Here is a 25,896-nt window from a genome sequence, read left to right as displayed (position 1 = left end):
GTCAGACTGCATGACACTGTCTTGGAAGAAACTGGGCTGATAGGTATTTATAGGGTTAGTCTTTGTGCATTTGAGCAACATTCATCTATACATTGTCATGCCAAAAAGGGCCTTATAGAATTTAACAGAACAGCTGCAGCAAAGCAACAGATCTCAGTGGTTTTGAGAAAGAAAACATCAAGAATTTCACCTCAAGGTGAGATTATACTAAGGCAATGCAAAAATAACTGCATCCAACTACAGTGTAAAATCCTAGCTTTAGCATTAAATGGTTTTCCTGCAGGATCTTTCTACATCTTAAATATATTCACCTCCAATAAAATTAGAAAACAAATTTAAAACTACATGGATACACCACATTACAATTCTAGAAAAGAAATTTGGTTTTAAAAGCTCTTTCTCCTTCTACAGCAACTGTCACATATTTATCAAACTAACCACTGTGTCACTTTAAGGCTCTGGCAGATTTATACAGATGTTAAGAAAGAGAACTTCGATTTATTTCAGACTCCTAGCCTGGAATATTGCTTACTCGGTAAGAACAGAAACGTCAATCAATAAAAAAAACCCTTGCCTTCTGAACTCCTCAATCTCAAACTATATGCTTATATGACAGATTAAAGTTTTCACACAATTTCAGATAGGAATAGGCAGCTTTCCTCCCCTGATTACAAAGGTCAACTTACAGCTTTCCACAAAGTATCATGTTTCATTCTTTCAAAGATGCAGAGAAAATATTTTGAGATGCAAAGAAACATCCTCCAAATCACAGTTTAACCTACTGCACTGCATGTATATGTAGGAATGACTACGTAAATCTCCTCCGTTCATGAATGACACAGATTTAAAACGTTTATGCTATAATATATGTTCTTCTTTTAGTCTATCTGGATCTGAAAGCCAGAACATTTGGGCCTGAAGTATTATTCTCTTGCCATCTTCTTCCAAAGTACTTCTAATTTGCTTGATTTTAACATCTCCTCCCATCACCACCTGCCTTGGCCCACTTAATTGTTCTCAAATTGAAAAAGAAAAGTCTCAAATCCTTCAAACAATATAGAAACTCTAAGCAGCACAAGATTATCCAGTTGCCAGTTTCATTATCTGCTCAAGCAGGGTAAGAAAAAATACACTCATTTAGGGAGAAAGTCTGTTTGTGTAAGCAAATACCTTAATATTCTACTATATATAAGAAAAAATAACCTCTAATATTCATCATAACAAACATAATGTTTTAAAAGCAAATGAAGTATTTGAGTGATGCATTTTTTTCCTAGCATCTGGTCTACACTAAAATAAAATCATACCCAGATGAAGCGAACGGCAGTTTTCATCATTGGTAATAACAGGGCCAACCTCAGGTGCCATTAATGAAAAGTGATATTTAAGTTTGCCTTCAAACAGTATAGCTGACGCGCAGACAGCCTTACAAAGAACATAATACTGATTTAGATGGCATTCACCTTTATCTAAACGAGAGGTACAAAAATAAAGAGACAAACAACTTTAATCCAAAGAACTTGCATCCCTCTGCTTCTTGATAAATCAGAGCAAGCTAGACTGCAAATAGTAACGGAAGAAAAAGAATGGATTAATTTAAAGATAGTGGACTTCAGGGATCCTAAACTAATAATACAGTTATTCTTTTCAGAAACACTGTAGAACTGAATCAGACTACCACAGTTTCACAGGAATAATGAAGGGTTATCCTGAAAAGATCTGAATATGCAACAGTTAAAATTTTACCAAGTTACTGGGTGTGTTACTCTGGAGACTGGTTTGCCTTCACCTTTTCTTTTCTTTTTTTCTTAATCAGGGCTGCACCATCTTTAAAGTTTATTTCAAAGGCTTTTAGTTATTGTAACAATAATACTGTCCTAAATTCAGGAAATTCTTCCATAAACGAAGATTAATATATAATAGAGCAAAATATTCTAACCAAGAATATTCATAGGATGGATTTATTTTGTATATATTACTCAAGGAGTCTCATCAGAATAAGTAAAAATTGAAATCAAAGATCATAGAAGAAGAACAGTAAGAAAAAACTAAAAAAGAAATATCCTTAGCATTTTTAGCAAAAGAATTTCAGACTTATCTGAACACTTTGATAGTTTTTTAAAATCTGAAGATCATTAATGGAAATTTTCCAAAAACAAAATAACAGATCAGAACAAATTTTATTATTGCTATTAACGGCTTTTGCAGCGTTGCCTAGAAACCCAATCTTAGATCAGAGGAGCAGCATGGCAGACACTGAGGGAAAAAAACCACAAAAAATGCCCAACACAGAAAACCTTAAAAACCCCAACAAAAAATAACCAAAGAAAAAACCACCCCACAGCTTGTTTTCACCATATTAAGCTGAACTTGAACTTTTCAATGATTCAGGGGCCTGAGGGAATGAGTTAATATTCAGTCTTGATGGAAAATATACAACATAAAATTCCATTGTCTCTTTTGATTTTGTCTTGATTGTTTTATTTCTGTTCATGTGACAAAAACAATAAAAATTCTAGTTGATGTACAAGATCTCATCATGCATTATGAAAGCAATAAATAACTCAAATCCTTTGGTCATATGAATGGTTTGTCTTAAATCCCGGTTCTAAGATGGTTCCCTTGTAAGTGGAGCTCTGTTCTAGCACAAAGCTCTGGTCCAGTCAACGCAGGAAGGGATTTGAAGCATGTCCAAGCAGGATGACTACCCAGCTGGTACAAGGCATCACTTTTTTTTCCTTTATTCAGATTGATCAAACCCATTCTTGTTGGTTAACAGAAACATACAACCAAATATTGACTTATCAATGACATGCACTTTTTGAGAAGTGAAGATATTGGGAATTCCAACAAATGCAAAATCTCCAGAAATGAAAATTTTCACCATTACATAGAATGATGACATAAGCCCTTTAAGTTTTACAGGATGCTAACAATCATTGAACCAAAAGCCCGTAATGTTTACAGAAATTCAGAGGGAGAGCAGTTTTTGCCTTAGATTCCATTCATTCAAGCTATCAACATGTTTGATCAATCTTTTTGCACCAAAGTATGTTCTTCCCGTATTTTGAACATAGTTTACTTATGCAACATACCTGGAAAACTGTTCTTGCAGCCCACGCATCTGAGCTCTGCTACGCTCTGACTCCAGTGTCACCTCGCGTAATCTTTTTTCACTCTCAAGTCTTAAATGTCTTTCTTCCTCCAACTCATGTATCAGCTTCTCACGCTGAAAGACCATTAAAAGTGATTTATTAATTGTACACATAAAACATACTTTTAGCAAAAATTTAAGATTTAATTTGGGAAAAATCATCAAACAATCAGAATAATTACCCTAACTCTCCAGTCCCATCTTTTTTTGTATAGCAATGTTACATAGAATAACAAACTAGAGATGGAAAGCCTTTCAGAATATCCCCATCATGTTGAGCTACTCTTACTCGGCTCAGACTCACTAAAGTCAGCATATTTAAAAACAAACCCCCGCCCTCTCCTTCAAAGCTCTTTTTCTTCACCTCCACTCAAAATAAATGTAAGAAATCATATTTGAGATCTGCGATCTATCTTGCTTGAATGCAGACATGGGAAGCATGAAACAAGTCAAGAGGACACCTTGTCACCCATCTCTTAATGTTTCAGTCTCACGAGCAGAGAAGGACCTGCTTCTGCACCACTGGTTTTCTTGTTTTTGCTGAGAGGAGGATCCCTATCAGCAGGACAGAGTCTATTTGAATTTATTTACTGAAATACTATGACAAAGAATATGTTTTTAAAAACTGAGTACCAATCAAACAAATAGGGGAGAAATAAAAATGTCATTAATTTTACTCATAGTTCTCAAAGGCAAATAGCATATGTTTGTTGTTAATTCTTAAAACAGAGGACCAAAAAACGCAATCCATAACATACTGCGCTACCCAGATAAATCTACATATGTCATGGCCTAATCTTTTTTTTTTTTTAAAAAAAAAGAAAGAACATCATATAAAAGGATACCTAATGATTTCAAAACCCTATTTTAAAAGTAGCTAAACGCAATTTAGGAGGAGCAGGGGAATGAACAGAAAAGTTATAAAAAATGCTATTGGAATTAAAAAATTGTATATACAGCCTTTTCCATGTGATCCTGTTACAGGGAAATTAAATGGAATTAAATTTTTCCTTGTGCATTTAAATGAGATAAAAAAATCAATAAAAAATCCCAAGCAATTTACGTGGTACTACATTATACTCCGTCAGTGAAGGGGTTCCAATGTCAGTTGTCTAAGAAAGAAAAGGATAAGTCATTGTAAAGCTACAGTGGGGTCACCACCTATATGCTTTGAAAAATCTCTGTGCCCATGGTGCAGTGCGATTTGTAGCCTGTCAGACAGTCTGACGTAGTTCCACTGCTGACCTAAATTTTCATGATATACCTGCAAAAATTTATCTGGAAATTATACATACAGTTTCATTAGAAAACAACAGATATATCTTAGTGTTAAGCCATTAAATGGAGGAGACAGATTATTTGTACAAGTCTCACCGCTATAAATCTTACTGGATAATAATTTACAATAGCAGTAACCAAGGGACCAAAAATATGAACATTACCAAGTAGAAAAGGGATCTTAATGACAGTGATAAATAAGCAGATGCCACAAAGGGAGGCTGCAAAGGATTAAATGAAATATCTATATGCTTGTGAAAAAATATGGGGAATTACTCAGAGAACAGAGGGCTTCTGCCTAGTTGGTCATATGTAATATCTGGAAAATGGAAAACTGCAAAACAAGAAACAAATTACTGGAAAACAAATACATTGTTCTAACTAAATTATCTAATTACTGTTCTTACTGTTACGTAACCATGTTCTGCCAGGTGCTGAATAACCACTGGTTTCTGCCAAGCTAGGAAGAGCAGAGAGTGCTCAGCACCAGGCAGAAGATACACAGCACCTTCAGTACAGAGTATGGCTCACAAAGGATAACTCAGGCTAATGATACGGGAAGAATATCCAAAGCAGTTAGTATTTCTCCAGCTTAGATCCCGTCAACGCCAGCTTCAAAATTATGCTGTTCCAGAGGCCCTTGCTGAATACTCTTAGCATCTTCTCTTATAGAAGCATTTCACTGCTGCTAAAGAGACATCTAGAGCTTACAGAAAGTCAGAAAGTAGCAAGGAAAATGACATAAAGAAATATATAGTTACTACCCAGGGCTTAAGAAAAGCTCTCAGAAGATACTGGTGTCTATAGAAATTGGGCTTAAACCAAATACATAACTGTCCCTACAGTAACTGATAAGCCACTTTAGAGGAAAATCAGGTACCACTATGAACTGGAGTGCCCAAGTTGACTCAAAGCACCAGGCTGTGCCTGAGCTACCCGATGCAGTAACAGCTTAACGATGATAATACACTGAAGACCAGAGATTCAGCCATGCCTTCAACACTCATTCGGCGTCACTACTGCCACAATGATCTTATTCTGATACAGCAACTACTACATGTCTGCTATGCTGACTATGCTCTGCTCCTCAAATAAACCTTCTTTCTACATTAGGTACAAAGCCAGATCTCCACGGGGGGGAGAGACAAAACATGACACTTCAGAAAGCAGATGAGTATCCTGTCCTCCATCTCACTGCCAGGATGTTTTGCAGGTTGCACACAGCCCCACTGACTGTCCTGCAGAATGAGTGTGCCGTATCTATGTGCATGGCCATGCTGCTGCTAATCACAAAACCACATTTTCTCGTAGAGCACAGAATATACAGCAAAGATTCACAAATCCAAACTTTCCCCTACAGGTCAAAGAGCTGTATAAGCTATTTCTAGGTTTCATTTGCTTCTTACCGATAGGTCAGAGAATGCTGTTGCTACCATTTACTCCTTTTATTCATGTGAGGAAGTTGGTATTATCGTCCCACACAAAAAGATCAGCATATCCACGTTTTTTTTTTTTAAAAAAGAAGAAAGGACCTAGGAATTACCTTAAGAAAAGTACCCATAAACCAACAACAAATTCACATTACAAGAACAATAACGTTACAGGAATGAAATGCTTAAACATTAGGAACTTCTGGAATGAGCTGAATGTCCAGTTCCAATTCAGCCACCTCATGAGCAAGCATAATGACACAGCATATATATTACATGAGCACATACTATTGCTGTACAAAACTTACGCTTCTTTCACGGTATAAGATGAACAATAAACAAGTCACAAGGCTACAAGACCAGAAACAAAAGCACTAACCTATGGCCCTGAAATTCTGGCTTCTCTTCCCAGCTACCTGTATGAATAGGGAGACTGCCCACAGGACAGCTGCACAGCAATAGCACCATCAGCCTTCATTCATGTGCTTCTTCACAAGAATTTACCGGCAACCTTGAGGCACTTCTGCCATTTTTTGCAGAAAGCAGATCTGCTTTCAGCCAGATCACAGACACTAAATAGTGTAGAGGTAGAAAAAAAGGAGTAAGAGACCACCCACCCTTGGAAAGTTTTCAGGTCTCCAGGACACAAAACACTAATGTATACTACACACAGAAGGTAGCTGCTAGCAGTAGTGATATTATCTACAAGAAAAGAGAACTAAATTTTTATTCAAACCCAGAAAAGCCATAATGAAGTGTCACAAGAGAGAAGTGAGCCTAACATACAGAAATGCCAGGATTAAAGAGATATATATTTTTTTTGGTCTCCTGGAAGCAGCTAGCATATCCCTGAATTCTCCAGAAATTTTGCATCATCGTAACCTCTTTTATAAGCTCCTCTGTGCTAAACCCACATTATTCCTGTGCAAAATAATGGTGTGTGAAAGGAAATGAACTAGCCAGAAATGGTTCAAGGTTTTATAGTGAATATAAGCTCACTGGAAAGGGATACAATTAGCATGCCATGTGAAGAAAAGGTTAAATAAATAAATAAAGTATCACGTGAAATAAATCAGTATGTCTTTACACCAGAAAAATCACTGCCGTCTTCCAATGAAGTTATATGTGTTCCCACTTGCCAATTCTTCTTTAATTGCAGCTTCTTCTCTCCATGAGCTCTGCTCAAACTAGTTTCCCTGCTTCCTCTCCTCACCTTCTGCAGCACAGCTATAACCTTGTCCTCTTAGAAGTATAACCCTTACTTCACTCTTGCTTCCCTTTTTCAGCCTCTCCAGATAGCCTGACTTTCATCACATCACCCTGTCAAATCTCTGATAACTTTCCAAATATGCAAAAATTTTATGTGAACAAACTAGAGTGAAAGACAGGGTTAGCAAACTCCACCAATACTTTTATGCAAGTACTGGAATATTTTAACACTTGAACAAATACTGTTTGCAATTACTTTTTCATGAACATTTCAGCAATCAAGTTTCACTAGCTGCTCATTATGCTCATGAGCCAGCGTTTGCACTTCAACGAGTTCCTTTTTGTGTAGCTGTAGAAACATTTGTGTCAAAATGTTTCATTTCTCATGGAGGCAGGGATACGTACCACACATTAACTCGTCTTCTCAAAGTTAAGGAAGGAATCCAATTTGAGATAGTCATGATCAAAACAAAACGCATGAAAACTTTTTATGGCTAGACTGAAAATAGCGCATGTATTTGACAGAAAAATCCAAATCACTCCTCAGCACTCCATGAAGAGACCAAGACTTATTTTCAGAGTTACTGGTTAATAGCCGTGCTCTCGGTCTAAGGACTGACCCAGTGCAGCCACGCGATGAGCGTCTCCTAAGAGGTGCTCAACCATTTATGTCTGCTTTAATTCACTTGGGATGCGTCGCAAATGTCAGGACCTGGTTCTTTCACATTCTACCAAACTGCAAACGTCTCCTCTCTTGAATAATCCCTGATGCTGCGACAGCCAGCTGAAAACGCAGAAGTGATAAAACATGAAAGCGGACGTGGCGGGTGGCAGCCACGGGAGGCAGATGGCAGTGCCTGGTGCTGCGGGGCCGGGAGCTACACAACAGGCACAGCGAACATGTGGAACCTTAAGGTTTTGTACGGAGAGGCTGCCTTCTTAACCGTTTTTCCTTTCTGGGCTATCTCGCTGTCAACTTTAAATTTAGACATGGATGACACTCAAGCCTTCCAAGTCAGGGGCTTGCAGTTTAACTCCTTTACCTCTCATTGCAAATAAAATCAGCAGATGTCTCCTCTGAATGACGGGACCGACTCCATGACAATACCTTCTCAGGGACTTGTCTCCACCAGGGTCAAGCATTTGACTAACTCAAGCACATTTCTTATTCCAAACCCTCTAGTCTCATCCCCCGCTTTTTGCCAGACCTCCTCGACTCCCCTCCTCAGTGCTGACGATCTTGCACCCTCCGTGTTAAAACTGCTTTGTTGACAGCTCATTCCTCCTTGCCTCCCCACCAAAAAAACATTTTCCCCTACCCCTCCATAATGTGTCACCCTAATAATCTTACTTTTTCTTAACATCAGTGGGTCAGATGTATTGTGTGTCTGGGGCTGCTGGCAGCAGGGGGCTGTGGGGCCTCTGTGAGGAGAGGTCAGGGATGTCCCCTGCCGGACACAGCCGGTTCCAGCCGGTTCCAGCCGGTTCCAGCTGGCTCTGCCACAGGCCCACCGCAGGGCACAGCTCAGCCCGTCAGCAACGCTGGTGGTGCCTCTTGGAAAATGTATTTAAGAAAGGGCAAAACACCACAAAGGCAGCGAGGAGGGAGGAAAAAAGTGTGAGAAACAGCCCAGCGAGTGCCCAGGTCTGAGGAGAAGGAGCGGGAGGAGGCACTCCCGGCACTGGGGTGGGTATTTCCCTGCAGCCCGCGGAGGGACCATGGGGGACATTTCCTGAAGGACTGCAGCCTGTGGAGAGCCCACGCTGGCGCAGGTTTATCCCGAAGGACTGCAGCCTGTGGAGAGCCCACGCTGGCGCAGGTTTATCCCAAAGGACTGCAGCCTGTGGAGAGCCCACGCTGGCGCAGGTTTATCCCGAAGGACTGCAGCCTGTGGAAGGACCCACGCTGGAGCAGGGGAAAGGTGTGTGGAGGAAGGTGCAGCAGAGAGGGACTGTCATGGACTGACCTCAAGCCGCATCCCCATCCCCCTGCGCCGCTCAGCGGAGAAGTTGGGGAGTCAAATTCCCCAAACTGCACTTTGGACAGTGTTGAGTGTTGTTTTAAATTTGTCTTTGTTTTACATTATCCAAATCTATTTTAATTGGCAATAAATTAATCTTCCCCAAGCTGAGTTTGTTTTGCCTGTGAGGGTAAATGATAAGCGATCTCTATGCCTTTATCTTGATCCATGAGCTTTTTCATCTTATTTTCTCCCCCAGTCCTGTTCAGGAGGGGGAGTGAGAGAGCAGCTGGGTGGGCGCCTGGCAGCCGCCAAGGTCAACCCACCACACCAGAGTATTTTAACTTTTTAATTTTTCTTTCATATAAAAATCATACTACTCCTTTGATCAATAATGTTATCTATATGCTAAACAAAAACATGGCTGTGCATCAAGATTTAAAACTATAGATAATTGCAAGTGAAAAATTAAAAGGATTCAGTATACACATGCCATGCATACTATACAGGGTGTTGCTATTCATAAGGGAGCCAACCCAACATCAACATAGGAACTGGTCCCTCCTTTTTCTGTTTAGCTTATGTTTGAGTCTTATGAAAAGCAATTCTTAAGAACAGCTAGGTATAACTGAACTGATTAGTTCAAATATCAAAAATGTCTTAAAGGGGCACAAATGTAATCTCTTCTCATCTTTAAGGTTACCTTATAAGTAGTGAAAAGGGCTACTGTTTAAATAGAAATAAGATTCTTCTGTATTCTTGAATTTGTTCTTTGCTTCCCCAGTGCATCATAAGAAGGGTTTTACTATGGTACTACTAATTATGCTAACATGGGAGCACTATTTTGTCAAAAAAAGTCTACATGAGAATATTTAACACAGGCTTAATGTTGCTCAAAATCAGGCTAATAACCTTCACATTAATTTTTTAACAACTATTTTAAAGCATTTGCTAAAGAGGGTCACAATTTCTGTGTAATGAATATTGATTTCAAACAGATACTTTGCAATGAATTTAAATGAGGGGAAGAAAAGAATATAAAATTTTTTGTTTACAGTTTGAAGTACCATTAAGTCATTGCTAACCTAAACTGAGTATTTATGTATTTTTAATGCATTTTAATGTATTTTTAATGCATTTTCTGATGCTACGCATCTGATACCTTGCCATAAAAGTAGTAATTTAATAGAATTATAGCCTGGTCTGTAACACAACATCCTATGAGCCAGAGAGAATCAACTGGCCACAAAAGTAGACACCACCACCACCACCACAAAAGTAGACAACAACGACAACAGAATTAAGCAAACAAATAGCAACTACTAGAAGCACATTAAAATCAATTTTTCTAGCAAGTCAATGCCCAATACTGTTATGAATAAATATGCATATTCAAAGTACTCAAAAACACTATTTTGTCATCCTTGTATGCCACTTTTGAAAGACTGCTGCAGGCAGGAGCCATGAAACAGCCTGGGATAAGGGACGAGAGAGGGATGGGGAAGCAGTTCCATTTTCAACAATTAATTATGAAATATTAACTGAAATAGAAACCGGAATTTGCAACTTGGTCTCCTAGTCGGTTACTTTAACAAAGTAACTCTTTTTTTTCCAATGCAATGAATATTTAATTCCCCCAACATAATGCATGGTGATCAAATGGTATTTGTTCAAGTGCCACAGAGTACGCCTGAGCCCCAGCGGCCCACGGCCCAAGCTGTAGGTTAAAGTGCAAGTGTTCTCTATGTTACAGATATCTTGTGAGAGCTTGTGCTTGGGTCCTGCAAAAAAAACAGGTCAAGAAGTCCGAGGTGGTTCACCCTCATCTGTCTTACACCAAAGGTGGGTGAAATCTCTTTGGTGTGGTCACCTCCAGAGGCAGACGGACCTGCTTGTCACCCTCCTGCAAAGCCTGGGGCTCCTACGCGAGGCAGGAGTCCTCCCTCCAAACTCCCCTTGTGCAACCTGGTCCCAAACCCAGCACACAGGAGACTACAGTCCGCTGTCTGTCTAAACTTATTTCACTCACAGACAACAGGAAAGAAATGTGATTACAAGAACAGAGAGCAGATATCATTTTTTATTTCATCATAAATTGCACCAGGTACTGTATTTTCATTGAAATTAAAATGAGTCAAACTTCAGAGTGTCCTTTGTTTGCTCCTCATCGATCGCTGTTAAACCAAATGTTTCTCATTCTGTAATCAATACTCCTCTGCAAAAATAAACCGAGGCACTGACAAACAACTTTGCAGAACATTGTAGCGCTCCTTGTAGTGGACTTTGACAGCATGAAAAAACACTACCCCAAAGAGTGGGGAAAAAAGAAGTGCATTGCTTATTGTGCTTATTACAATTTTTACAGGCTGCTTACAGCTGAATCATTTTACTGTAACAAGACTTTATTAAATTAGCCAGCTATTGAAACCAGAGCTTTCCGACAGTAGCAGTTAATATGCCTTTGTCCCTCATTACTGTTTCCAGCTATACTGGGAATGCTGACAAGTACCCTTAAACACTCAAAGCTTTCCCAGGGATGAGGTTATAGGTGTTTTTAAAGCACAGTGAAGCAGTAAGGTATAAACAGTAATAACTTAAGCACTGGGAGGGTTCATGGAGGGAGAGGTAGCTTTATTTCCACATCTCTTCAAAATAAGAAAGTTAAGGGTGAAGTTGTGTGGCTGCTTTGTTATCAGAATGAATTGCCCTTTCGCCTGATACAGATTTGTACTACAGAGGCTAGAGAAGAAATTTCCTTGATTTGTATCAGGCCCCTACTTTTTTCCCCAATTATTTTATGATGTAATCATTTTTGCTAAACTTCTTCCTGCTAAAGCTCTGCAACAGCAAAATATAAATAGTATAAAAAAGCAGTATCCTAATTTTAGGCTGGTATCTTCTAGCTTTTTCATTCCAGGAAGAAAAAATGGTGATTCTTTAGAATAAGATTCTGCTCCCAAAATGACAGGCTGCCCGAATAAACCAGGAAAATCTAATTGACACTAAATAATTTGTATTAGCATTTTCTAAAACTGCCTTGAAAACAGTTAAAGAAAATAATTTGCAGCAAATAATTTATTTTCCACGATGAAATTTTAATATACTAATACATCTCTCTCTTCGGCCTTATATCAGACTAGCACATGTATCCCGTGACTACCAGATGCAAACTTCAAGTTTTGCTTGGCTCTAAGATGAATAGCAAGATGGGAAACGTTTATTATTATTATTAGTGATATTTTAGTGACAGTAGTTTACACACTTTATATTCCTGGGTGATAACACTGCTTCAGAGCAATTCAAGTAAATTAGAAACTCTTTCTTGGTGTAGTTACTCCTTCTGAATAAAATAAGATGCTAGCTTTCACTGTGCACTAGCTCAAAATTGCCACCGTGTGGCAGGACAGCAACTTAATTTAGCATTATTTATACTGCACTGATATGGTTTTAATTGCATCTGTACGACAGAATAACTGCTGTGCTGAAGCTCCTTTATCATTGCAAGCCTACAATTAATCTGAATTAGGCAGGCTATTAAACGAACAGTACTGTATATATAGTTGGAGTTGTGACAACATTTATTTTACAGAAGAAAAAACCCTAAATAATTCATAAAACCTTTCAGCACAGAGCTAGATGGCTGGCAATACTGTCTGCCCATCGCTTTCAACAGCTATGGTGTATGGCCAGCCCTCTGAAAGGGAGTTCTTACTGCCCAACAGCTCTTCAGTTCTGTGAAACACGCAATGACAGGCCACACAAAACTGGAGTCACCTTTAAAAAAAAAAAACACAAACAAAAAAACCCACTCATAGTCTTCCAGATACTAATAAACTTGAGTCAACTATGTGGACCTCTTTTAGCACCTTTCCTGGAGACACACCTATAGACACAGTAGTTATACACAATCCCTGACAGCAATATATGCGCAGGCATGCTTTCTGCAGGTGAAACTTCTGCATTCCCAATAGCCGTCATTCCCTCGACTTCTTAAAGGTCATCTCTGTATCGTATTTTCAATGTTGAATGAAGGTAAGCAATATATATTTTGATAATCCTGTCTCCCTAATAAAACAATTGCTATTCATTCAAATTCACAGTTGATAGCCCAGTTTCAAAGCCTTGTATTGATCTTCAGTTCTTAGGATAATTAATTTTTCCATTTTAGACATGATTTCCTTAAAGGGGGAGGGGTGTAGAGAGAATACTCTTAGTGAACTTGAAAGTCCCACATAGTCAGATCATGGATTTTTTTTTAATTATTAATCTTAAAATGGTAACACTTTTAAAAAATGAATTTGCAAATGTAATTGAGCTTCTAACAGCTTCTACAGACAGTAATTAAAGAAATCTCATTTCTCTAAATTAAATATAATGAAATGTTTTTCAAGATCAAATAAAAACTTGGAAACAATATTAAGACAGACATAATTCGTATGAATACCTAGTATTCACAAGTGTGAGGAAAAAACCTCTGTCAATACCAAAATGAGAAACAGTGGAATTAATAAGCAATATAATGTAATTTTTTTTTCCCCTGAACATCTTGCATGATAATGGCTAATTATAATTCCAAGCCCTTTGCTACACGCTTTTTTGGTAAGTGACTTGCATTACATTAAGATGTCTAACCAAGCATAAAGGTGTGTGTTTGTTTTTAACACTAGGTATATACAATCTTTTCTTATTAGAAACAAAGTTTTATAACCAATGTAACTTGTTTACAATGAGTCTTTATTAATTCAGTTGCAAACAAGCAAAAATCCCCAGTCTGTGCCAGTTTATGTTTCCCCCTTGTTTGATTCAAGAAAATTTATAATAATGGTGTTTGAACCATAAAACAGCACAAAAGAGTGTGTGTAGACAACAACTTGCAAGAGAATACAGCCAACCCACCTGGGCCAGCAACCTGTCAATTGTTTGATTCACCTACAATTTTCTATATCAGATCCGCAATTCTTGAACACTTCCTAAAGGGATATCAAGGTAGCAAGGTATGAAACACAGAAGGTAAGGCTGACTGGCGAAACAAAAGCTCCCGGTCACCGAAATAAAACTGAGGTTTTGCAATTTGATTTTTTCATCAGAACAAAACTAAATCTTTGAATAAATAAAAGTCACACCAAAACATTAAGTAGTAACACAGTTACAGCCTGCATTTATACATCTAATAACTTCACAGACTTGAAGAACTACATCTGTAGAGTTGAATGCTCTACTGATGCCGGACGGCAAGTCTCTCAGTCACTCTCTAGTAGATTTATTTGAATAAACAGGCCATAGGACTGAACTCCCCCCTCACAGAACAAAGATTAGGAATAAATGAACCCAGGTGATTTAGAAAAGGATCCAGGTTCAAGAAAGTGGCTTATCCCATGGGATATTGCCTATATTTAGTAATCAGAAACTCCACCTTGGGTCAGAAGAGAAGTTTCAATAATTTTTCTTTAATAAAGGGGGTGGATCTGCAGCAAATCAACCATTCCAAACAAACAAAAATAACATTAAAAAAAATTGTAACTCAAAACCACAAACAAACCCTAATACTATGTGCACAGGAGAAAGGCACACTAACAGTATGGCATTCCACTGAAGGAACCTGCTCTACGTACACTTTTACCCTTCGTGGTGGTCACATAGCAAATATTAGGGCATCTTTCGTGATCTTCCCTGCCTAAACATCTCTCTCCTGCTTAACAGCATGTCCAAGACTTCAGAATGTACTTTGACTTGCAGTGAGGGCCAGAAGATTTGCCTGTAGTTCTCTCAAGTGCATTAGATGTTCTTTGGACTTTTTGTGACCTACAGCAATGCTTTCAAAACAACTGTATACTGTACAGGTGCATGAGATGAGCTCTAGGCCATATGATTTAGGGTGGCTTCCACAGTTGCACTTGCTCAGATTACATTTAATTTTTGATATGGCATGGTTTTGTTTTATAGTTAATAGGTATTTGCTGTCAGTTTGGATGAAATTCCAGCGTAGGCATAGACTTGAAGAGGAAAGAGGGAAGAGCTTCCTTGAGGTCCGTAAACCAGTATAGTCCCACAGCTGATACTCTTGCAAAATTTAAGAAAGATTTTCAAAGGGGGTTTAAAAGGCAGGCAGTTTCCAGATCTCGTCTGCATTGTTTAGGGTGTCTATAAAAGATAATCCCATGAACTATGGCAGCCAATGGCCAGCTCAGACTCAGAAAATGTATTCAAGTTCCTTTTTAACCAGGTAACGATATTTTGATAAGCCACTATGTAAACATTACTGCAAACCAGCATTTTTGGCAGACTTGCAAATGGCTATGAAGTCTAGACAGAGAGGGGAGAAAAAAGCCATGAATTTGTGGTCATGCTGGACTTTGATTTCTGAAACATTGATGCCTATCCATTTAAGGTGACTTGCTGCAATAGAAGAGTGCCCCACTATTCTGTGGGGCAGAAATAAGGCATAGTCTGTACAAAAGAGACTAAGAAGACAAAGGACATGTAAAAAGACAATGAAAGGTGACATGTCACTCAAGCTACACTGTTTATACCTGGCATTGATTTTAACCTATGGAATTCATATGAAGCAATATGCAGGACCTGCAATATCTGCAGTATTTATTGCTATGCTTTCCAAAGTATGCAATGAAGGGACACAGTCCCAGAGTACCAGTGACAAGGAGGGCCCAGCCACAAGGTTTCTTCTAGATCCAGCTGTAACGGTAGAAGAGGTCACTGCCCCAGTCTGATCACTCCTGATGACTAGCTGGAGGTCACCAGCCGTTCAAGTCAGCAGAAAATTGCTTGAGGCTCAGGATGGGGTACAAGGCAGCTGGTTTAACTGAACCCACCACCAAACGTGCTTTGAAGTAACCTGGCAGGCTGTGCAATGAAGCAGAAGATGGAGCACTAGCATAATCACCACCCACTCTGCTGTGGGGACAGTAACCCCCAGCAGGGAGACAGTGACATCCTAAACAACTCTTCCTTATCTGCAATGCCTGTAAGCCTGTGCCCGAAGCAAATGGGTTTTTTCCCCTGTAACTAACCAACATGTTCTTTAGATGATATAAATGGTTTCTTTTCTAAAGGACTGGATGCTCACAGAACAAATGGGCATGTGGCTGAATCAAGCATTTCGCACTTGGATCTGTATTAGTGAGATAGGAGTTAGGTAGCAGGACACGCATAGGATGAGCATTAGAAAAAAAACACACTTGTAAGAGTTTTATTTGGCTTTAACGGATCGGTCAGTGGAACTCCGCTTCGTTGCTCCAGGGAGCTCTGGGATTTACTCACAAGCTAGGAGTAGCATGTGTTTCTTGCCTTGGTGCTGGAGAGAGTTAGGGCTTCCTCACTTGCTGGATTTCTCATGAAGGTATTTGTATTTCCTGCTAATAAATAGGATATGAAGAAACTGAAATAGATGTAAGGCTAAACAAAAACTGGGAGGATGGGAGAAGTATGCCAGTTGTGAGAAGTAGCTCAGAACGGTTTGCAGTGCCACCAGGCCCCCATGGATCTGGGATATGCCAATATTTTAAGTTTTCACACACTTCTATTTGCCTCTCCCAGCTGACACACTCAACACCTCCGGCATCACTACTTTGCTGCTAGCTACCTTTCCATAGAACATTTCTTTTTCCCAGGCTCTTTACAGCATTGCTCATGAGTATGTCAGATCTTATTACATTTTTTTCTGTGTTCACTTGTAGAGTCCATTTATAGTCGGTAAGCAACTGCAAAAAAAGATACCTCATTTACTCAGCTGTTCCTTGCATGTATGCCAGAGTCCTATCGCTTTAGTTTTCTGACAAATGTACCTCTCTATCATATTCACTCCTTTAGCACTGCAGGCACTGCTAAAGGCAATAGGGAAATGTGGTGGGTTTTTTTGTTGGCTGGCGCACCTTCAATGGTATTTTTAACAGAGCTGCCACTGCAAAATCTTTATTAGTGCTGACGATGCGCACATGCAGAAGAACTGGCTCAACTTTCAGAGGCCAGATTAAGTTTGCAAGCCTGGTACCTGGGAGAACTTGAAAAAATAAAATAACAAGTTTACATGTTGTTTTTAATTCGTTCACTGGTCAAACTGGAGTAATTGAAAGACTGTGTCTCCACCTGATACCATTTTGTGGTACCTCCTTTCAGTAACAGGTTCACTTGAATGTCTGTTCATGTTTCTAGAGACCAAATTCAGCTCAACTCTAAGCACCAGCCAGACCCTACTCCGTTAGTTCCCTTTCCTTACTGGAACAGGTAGGCTAGACACACTTCTACAGCAGAAGATAAAAAACAGATATAAAAACTCTAACTTAGTTCTCTGGTCTTCATTTCCATGTTTATCTTTTTACATAGGATGTAACTGTTTTATTGTATCTAACTATAGTTTATTCTAATCTATTAATTGCACGTAGTCACGTACATGTCTTTCATTTAAGACACGACTAAAAAAATCTGCTGGGTTTTTTTTCAACTTAACAGCAAGTGTTGACAATTACAAGTGTTTGTTTGATTTTCTTGGAGAGAAAAAAGAAAAGATGTTTCTTTTTCTACAGAAAATACCAACTGCTAAAACCAAAGAGTGCAGCTTTCCTCTCTTCTGCCTCTTCCACCTTCAGCACTAGTTGAAAAAAATCCAACAGAAGTAGTTGCAGCTATTAGGCTGAGCAGAAGTTCTGTTCCTGGATAATAAAACACATAATCACCTAATTAAGATGCAGGACTTTCCATGTGCATTCTCTACCGCATAGAGCACTAGAATAGGAGTCAGGGGAGTCATTCTACATTTTTGGTACATTTTGGCCAGCACACCAAGGTTGCATATCACTTCCACACATGGTTCCCTTGTCTTTCACAGTGGCAGATGCTCTGTAAAGGCAAGAGCGTGAACCCCCCCCGCCCCAGACCAGGACAGCTCAGCAATGCTTTACAGACTTCCTGGATCGTGGCCATACCAGTTTGTCTGTCCACTGTGTACAAGGAGTATGAAGAATGGGTTAGCAAACTCTTTGTAATTATATAGTTTTAAGCTTTGGCCAGAAAGAAATTTTGCTGTGCATCTGCAGAACAGGAAATTTGCTCTTTACTAGTGCTTCTGTGGGCTGCTGTAATATACTACTACAAACAACTTCCTATCACTAACTCAAGACATCAAGTTTGGTATCAAATTCAATACGGGTGAAATATGAACAATCTTTGTCTAAATGGGGCTGAAAAGAAACACCCCAGGTGCACTGACCATGCAAGCAAAGTCAAGCAGAGCAGGGTTCGTGGGAATCAGGGTGCTCGAGTGTGTAGTTCAACTCTTCAGCTGCAGCAGTGGGAGTAGGGGACAAGCCCCATCGAGTACCGCTGCTCCTGCTTCGGCACCTAGATGTAAGTCAGTAGCTACACAAAAAGAACAAAGCTAAGAAAAGTTTCTCCTTCCTATCTCTGCTAGATTAAACACACTTCCATAAGCTGATATTCTTGTTTCCTGGGGGTTCACAAGGATATTTCTGCTGGCCTGTTTATGTCCCTTCTAAAGCTCTTCCTTTTGAAATGCATTAGACCGCACGCGTTCTTCACACCCTGACTTCCGCTTGCCTCCTCCTCCATTTTTCAGTTTGCGGACAGGTTTCCCTTATCAACTGATGGAAGATACAACCGCTGGAAACCTGCCTTTAGACTATCACAGCCTCACTATCACAACTCTCAAAGTCTAGTTTTAGGATGAAATTATTTTTCAGCTTCTCATTTAAAGCATGTATTTTCCTATGGTATCTCCTCCATCACAAGTTTTCTCTTCTGAGGTGGTTCATTATCAATGACAGGGAAATCATACATAATGTGAGATTTCCAACAACCACCTGGGAATTCTGACCTGCTCCTCTCGCAGCGGCCATGGAAGAAGTTTCTTAAACGGAAAACTCTGCCAGTCACTGCCACAGGGCACTTGTTAATAGATACTACCAGGAACAGGATGTTCCCAAGAGATAATAATTTTTCTCCAGCACTCAGAAATCATTTCTAAATAAGCAGTGTCAGCAGGGATGCCGATCACAAATGTGCAGCATAAAGATGTAATTACGAAATGACAGTTGTGTGGACTGCGTATACTGAGCCAAATCCCCTCTCGGTATTCATCCCAAGTAGCCAGGCTGTGATTATTCATGGCACATCAGCACCCCAGGCTCCAAACGGCTCTCGGCACTGTTTAGATGCCCAATAAGACCCTGCCTCTTCCCCAAAGAGTTCACAGGCAATCAGACGAACAGCAGAAGAGTCAGAATAAAGCCTGGTTTACAAACGAGCAATTTAGATCAGAAATTAAATATTTTCCGAGTTTATAAAGGAATTAGGCGGCAAAAGCAGTAACAGGCCTTGCAGGACATCAAAGTTAAAGACTATGACCCTTAATGAGTATAGTGAACAGGGGTTTTAAGCAGCTGGTTATTTAAAGTCACACAACAGGTACTGTGCAGAAAGCACAACTTATCAGCACAGTTTGGAGAATGAGCGAAAGCCACTTCACAGCCAGGTGAGGTCCTGTATCAGGCTTGGTACTTTTATTAGTTTCCAGAACAACTACAGAGTGCATCATGCCAAGCGGTATGGAAATAACACAACCCAAACATCACAGTCATTCCCACAGTCTAGACAGTCTCCTCTCGCAGGACATGCAGCAAGCCTGATCACCAGTTCCAGACTTGGAAAACTATGTCATGAGATCTTCATTATGAAAGATCCCGTAGAATATCAAAAGATGCCTTATCACAATGCAACAGACACAGAGCCAAAACAAACAGAAAGTATGTAAAAGCAAATTCCTGACAAAGCAACAACTGAATTAAAGTTTATGAGACTGGAGTAGGGAGGGAAAGAAAGGAAGAATCACAGTTGCTAGCTCAAGCTATATGAATCTATACAAAGCTACGTAAGTTTAGTATACGAAGACATTATTTCCTTACTGTGTTCTAATATTTCTTTTAAATCTTGAACAGAAGTTGCAGAGAGGGGAGTGATTATGCTATGCCAAGAGAAAAAAAACAACAAAGCAAATGGGGCTTAATGGCACAAGTTCAAATCTTGCCCAGATGAGCTGCGACTATTTTTCACGTCTACCTGCAAAGCGCTCTGTGGTCGGAAATGGGCCAACGATTTTTCCCAGTTTCTATCATCTCTCTTTTGTTCATCTCCAACAGACTACTTTCTGTATGCTTATGTTTGGTCTTTGCCCAGAGGGAACTGGACAAGACAACGGTACCTTATTATGCTGTCTCGGTGCCCTGGAGCTTCCATTACAGGTCAGGGCTCCATTGCACTAGGCATTGAACAATACTTGTTGCAGTAAAGAGTTTTTACTCTAACACGAGGCAATCTAAAGCACTGCTTCAGCTGACTCGTTCCAAGGGTCAGCACCGGCTTCATGGTACAAGCTCCAAGAGCACTGCATTCATTTCAATAAATAGGCATTTAATGGAAGGAGCACAACTGAGCAATAGTCTTGTACATAAACTTTGTCTTTCCTTATACAGAACTTTCTCTCCCTCCCGATAACCTTTCTGTTCCATTTGGGGAAAAAAAGGGTCATTCTTCTGGACCCAGACAAAAAAAAACCTTGGTTTGTGCAGGGACTAGTGCCACATATCACAAAAAATAAAAATCACTACAGCGATATTTAAGTTCACCTTTAGATGACAACAATGAAGAAATTAAAGACCGTACTCCCTCTCCAGCAGTGAAAATGCTCACCTACCACGATTGACTTGATTAGACTGAAGCGAATTTGGGGAATCGGTATTTCTGCACCATCTCGTTCTCTCGGCCTTGCTTTAGCCACACTTTACAAGAGAAATCAGTAACGAGTCCAAATCACCATGAGGGCGACTATAATGCACCCCCAGAACCCCTGGAAGAGTTGATACAAATATGGAAATGACAGAAAAAGGCTGGAATTGTTGTGATGCATATTGTGACCAGATTTGAATTAACTGACTCAAACCAGTAAGACGAGAGTTTTTCTTAGATCTTACGAGTGGGCCTGCAAGATTTAACCACAAAACCTGAAAACACTAGAAAAGATATTTATTTTTAAAAAATAAATATGAACAAAGTCTTAAGAAGATAAATCAATGGATTTTCCGTGTTCCCAGAACTAACACTATAAACAGACCTTTTAGATGGAAGTTACAGTGCTGGTAAGCATTATAAATTCTACACGAACAGTTTAACTACTGGTCACAAAAAAAACCACCACCAAAAACCTAGTGATTTCTTCTACTTGCAATATGCTAATTTCCCCAGCTACTTGAAGAAAAAAGTTGCAACGCCAAGTATATCACAGCAGTTTCACTACTATTAATCTGTGTAAATTTACCTTCCTAGATTGCATAAAATTCAAATTGTTGGCCCAGTGCATACATTCACCTTTCCTCTTCAGAGCCTCAGACGCTGTGACTAATTCTGTCCTAGCTGAGATCCCTTTCTTGCATGAGATAAAACCCGACCATAAATGTTCTGCCTCTTCAGCCTGCAGATCGGTGGCTCTATTCAGGTCATCCTTGCAAAAATAGTAATCCAGTGAGTGTGTGGCTTCCTCGAGCCAACTCCTGCCATTGCCTGGAGGAGCTCAGGATTGCAGAGCTTAACCTTTGATATGAAAATGGCTGCAATTCACTGTTATTAGTGCATAGGCACATCACTCCTATTAAGCGGTGAGGTATCGCCTAGAGCGGGATACATCTGTTTCTAGTCATAAAGTGGGATTTGCTTCACGCTGAAGCCAACTGCCACTCCGATATTACATAGATGCTATGAGATTTTCTGTGCTTTTAACATCCCCTGCCTTTGTTATCTAATGTATAAATGGCAATTTCTACTTGCGGGCAATTTACTTGATATGACATGCTTTCTACAGATTGCCTCTGTTTTACTTTCAGAAGTACTTTCTTTTACTTATAGAAATGCGTTTTTATGGTTTTTTTTTTCTATTTTCACTGATTCTTACATAACTCTATTTGACTCTTTTTTTATGTCAACTAAATACTTGCAGAAACTTATTGAAGAGGCGGACAACTTCCGTGAGTTCCAGCTGAGGGGCAAAACTTATTTCCGCTCCTTTGGATACAGTAACGGTCTTCCTTACAGTGCCGGTGCCTACGACAACATCCTTGGCAAGCAGAGCAAGAAAACACCAAAAGCAAGGACGGAGTATCGCTGCCTTTGCAATGGCAAGTACCAAGAGCCCCTTCAAAGTCCTGTGCATTTTAAAATACTGCGGTTAATACCTTCCAGCTCCACAAAACCTAAACCGCAGTGAAGCCGAAAAGGACCGCGCTTCCAGCACGCCGCATCCCAGCTTTCCCCCGGGGCTGTGGAGGTGGGTGCTGTTTCCAACGCTGCAGCTCCCTCTCCCGGTGGAAAGCCAGAGCCAGGAGCCCACCAGCCCGGGGAGCGCCCAGCACCCTCCCAGGAGCGCCCACACCATAAACGACAATGGAATGAAAGTAAATTGATTTTAACAATTTGCGTGAATAAAGCGGACTCTGAAATTAATTAACCGGGAAAGAGTAACACAGGCTTTGAAAGGCAGACGATTCCGAGCAGAGGCAATCGGGCTCTTGGTACTGTTTTGGGAAGAGGGAGCAACCGGGTTGATTTTTTTTCACTGGAAAATGACTGTTGAAAGGTCTCAGCAATTTTAAGTCATAACGAATCCTTAGATTTATAAAAGCCTTAAAATAAAAAAACGGAAAATATCTACATATTTGCAAATTTGAAGCAAACAAGAAGAAATACTCAGGACACAAGAAGAACTAAAAAAATCTTTTATTTTAAAACCACTGAAGATAAAACTGCAAAGTTGTGAATGAGGACATTTGGCCTAATGAAGTATGAACAATTAATGAGGTCCAGGAGCATTAAACTAGGCTTGTAAAGAATTTCAATAATCATTATTGATGCTAACTACTACTAATGTCACTGAGTTTCCGTAAGGGCTATATGATGAAGTTTCTAAGAAAAAGGACCTAGACAGCATGGCTAGCTGCATATAAATACACAGCTTCACAGAGAAGACAGCACAAGGGTGAGATTGCTTCTTTCCGGTTTAGGATATTTAATATTCTTTGAATAGACAGTTTAAAACGGCGACTTTGCCTCTCTCTCTCTCTGCTACTTTCTAATTAAAGCACAGATAGATGTTTTCATAGACGTAAAGACCCAGAAGTTGGGAAAGACAATTTAGCCTTTTGTATCTCATCTTTTAACACTTCATTTATTACTAAATATCATCTATTTTTGAATGACCCGGGTGCTTCTGCAACAACAGCCTTCCCAGCTGCTGGAGGCGATTGCAGAGATTCATCACGCCGGTGACAGAAAGTGCCTCCGCGCTACTGGCAATACATTGTGCTGCCATCTGTAAGACCCCGGCTCAAGAGCAACCTCAAGATTCTCTCTCCTGCATAAAAAACAAGGTACGTACTGCAGATGTTAGGAGCTGGGCCTCTGAACATGCTGACCGTGCTCCTTTCAGAGGGCTCCCTGCTAGCTGATTAATGGGGCAGCATTAATATCAGCTGCGGTGCTGACCACAGAGCCAGGATGGTGGCCCGAGACAGAGTGCCCTGGCAGTGCCGAGAGCCAGGAGAGGTAAATGCAGGTCCCTGGAGAGGTGTGGAAAAAACACAATTTCCTACAATCATGGGCTGCCGCTATAACTGTGCATCTCCAGCTTCCCAAAAAGATGGAGATTTGAGTTGCTATTTTCAACTTCATTTCACTCAGCTCAACAAAGCATCGTCAAGCCAGGATCTGATGTCCTCTTTCTTCTCGCCAAAAACTAACACCCGCATTGAAAGTCTAAATTTGATCGAAAGAGCAAACAACTAAAATTACATACAAAACACCCTGGAGTTTGGAAAAGCAGAGAATATGGTCAGACTTTCTACTGATTTTAATATGATTTCAATCAAGACCTTTTCTGCACTTCAACACGTCCGTCCCCATGTGAACGCAGCGCGCGGTGAGGAGAAGAGGCAGAGATCTTTTCAAAGCTGATTACATCACAACTTCGGTTTCAATCTTGAAAAAAGACTGGTTTGCGCTTCCCGTAGTTTTGCAAAAGGCTGTTGCATATATCTAAACACATTATATTTAAGAAAGTTGTAACAAGCAGAAGTGACTCAGTTCCTAGTAATAATGGGATATCTTACTGACGCTGCGATTTTTTTTCTGTCTTTCCTTTTTACTTCTTCCACTCTTTATTTAAAAACTTGCAGTCTCTACTGTTTTATAGCAAAAACTGTTTGTAAAGCAAGAATTGTGCTGATCGCATCAAAACTCATTAATATAACTTGTTTTTCCATTATTAGCACCATCTGAGCCTGTTGAAAGCCTTAACCAGGGCTTTAATTTTTCCACAGAGAGCTTTAAATTAATTAGTGGTTTACATGCTAACAAAGAATCTGATACATTCATAAATCAATCTAATGCAGAAGGATTACCAGAGGGTGGAAACCTATTCAGTGGGGACCTCACATTCACTTAACATGGTGGTTTTTTAACAAAAGGGTGCAGGTGTGGAATAGACGGGTACAGGGAAGAGCCCATGATAATCACTTTGCATCACTTAAAGACGCAGCAGGACACATGGTAAATCAGAGCCTAGGGCCCACCCTAAGTGAAACCCATGTAGATATAAAAGGCAGTATCATCCCACTTTAACCTTCACAGCTAAATTGCCAGAGTGGTACAATTTCTTTTGTGTAGGTTACAGGCCACTGAACTAATGGAAAATAGAGTAGAATTAAAGGACTTGGATGCAGAAGTACAATGTAGCAAAACTGTGTAACACAGATGTAAATAAAGGTATAAAATAAAAAATCTAACATTTTTTTCTGGGTAATTATTAAATGAATCCAAGTTATTAAAACATGATGTAATTGTGTATACTTTTGGTTCATTTTAGGTTTTTAATATAGATTTCTGCTAACACAACACTTATTCTGCCACGAGAACTCTGCTATGTGGCAGCATTTTTCTCATGTTTTTCCTACCCTGGCACTGTTCACTGTTGAGAAAATTTCACAAAAATGAACACTATCCTTGGTCTTGTTCTGTGTCCAAAAGTCCAAAGTCATGGACTCAAAGTTAAAAAAAAAAAAAAGAAAGACTTTGATGACTAAAGCAATTTTCAATCTTTACTATGTTTTGAAATAAACTTGTGATCTATTTTGAAAGCTGCTCATTTTAATCATGGAATCTCTGTCACCACAGACACCTGCACAGTCTCCATCAAATGCTGTAAGAACTGTACGCACATGAAGTGATCGTCTTTTCCTTTACAAAAAGGTAAAATAACCTTGATGAGTCAGAAGAAACATGACTAAGAAAATTGCGAACATGCACATTAAGAAATTAAAGACCATCAGCAACAGGAAGAGCCACCCAGCAATCTAGGCTCAGTGCTGCTGAAACCTTCAGTAGATGGACTGGCAGTAGAGTAATTGTGCGTTTTGATAATGAATAATCAATATTAACTGATGGTGGTTCATAAAATAAAGAAACCTGAGCAACTGTCAGGTATTCACAGCCTGAATTTATTCAGTTCTCCTAATTCAAGTAATTTTTAAATACATACTCACTCAATATTATATATGAGGTATGAGATTTTCCATAGAACTATACGGAAAAAACATATTACAGGTTATTCATATATTTTTGGTGATAAACATTTCTCTTGAAATGCAGCATCTTTAGTTAATCTTCTGTAGTACCTTCCAGTAATTATAATAAATCCAATAATAAATCAGCCATGAAAAATGTAACTCTGGGACATATTAAAAAACACATTTCTTACAGGGAGCGCTGTGGGGTGCACACACTGGTACTGCGT

The 25,896-nt window shown here is 39.5% G+C and overlaps 1 protein-coding gene across 1 annotated transcript in view; it reads right to left on the bottom strand.

The window, feature by feature from the left end:
* The window catches only part of NCKAP5 (NCK associated protein 5), a 398,069-nt gene that overhangs the window by 194,994 nt on the left and 177,179 nt on the right, over positions 1–25,896 (bottom strand). The window contains exon 5 of the mRNA XM_075152767.1: positions 3,096–3,229. Coding sequence (XP_075008868.1) covers positions 3,096–3,229 — 134 coding nt within the window. The remainder of the gene's footprint in view (positions 1–3,095; positions 3,230–25,896) is intronic.

Source organism: Calonectris borealis, chromosome 6 (assembly GCF_964195595.1).
Source record: "Calonectris borealis chromosome 6, bCalBor7.hap1.2, whole genome shotgun sequence".
NCBI classification, from domain to species: Eukaryota; Metazoa; Chordata; class Aves; order Procellariiformes; family Procellariidae; genus Calonectris; species Calonectris borealis.
This window is presented reverse-complemented; position numbering and strand designations above follow the sequence as displayed.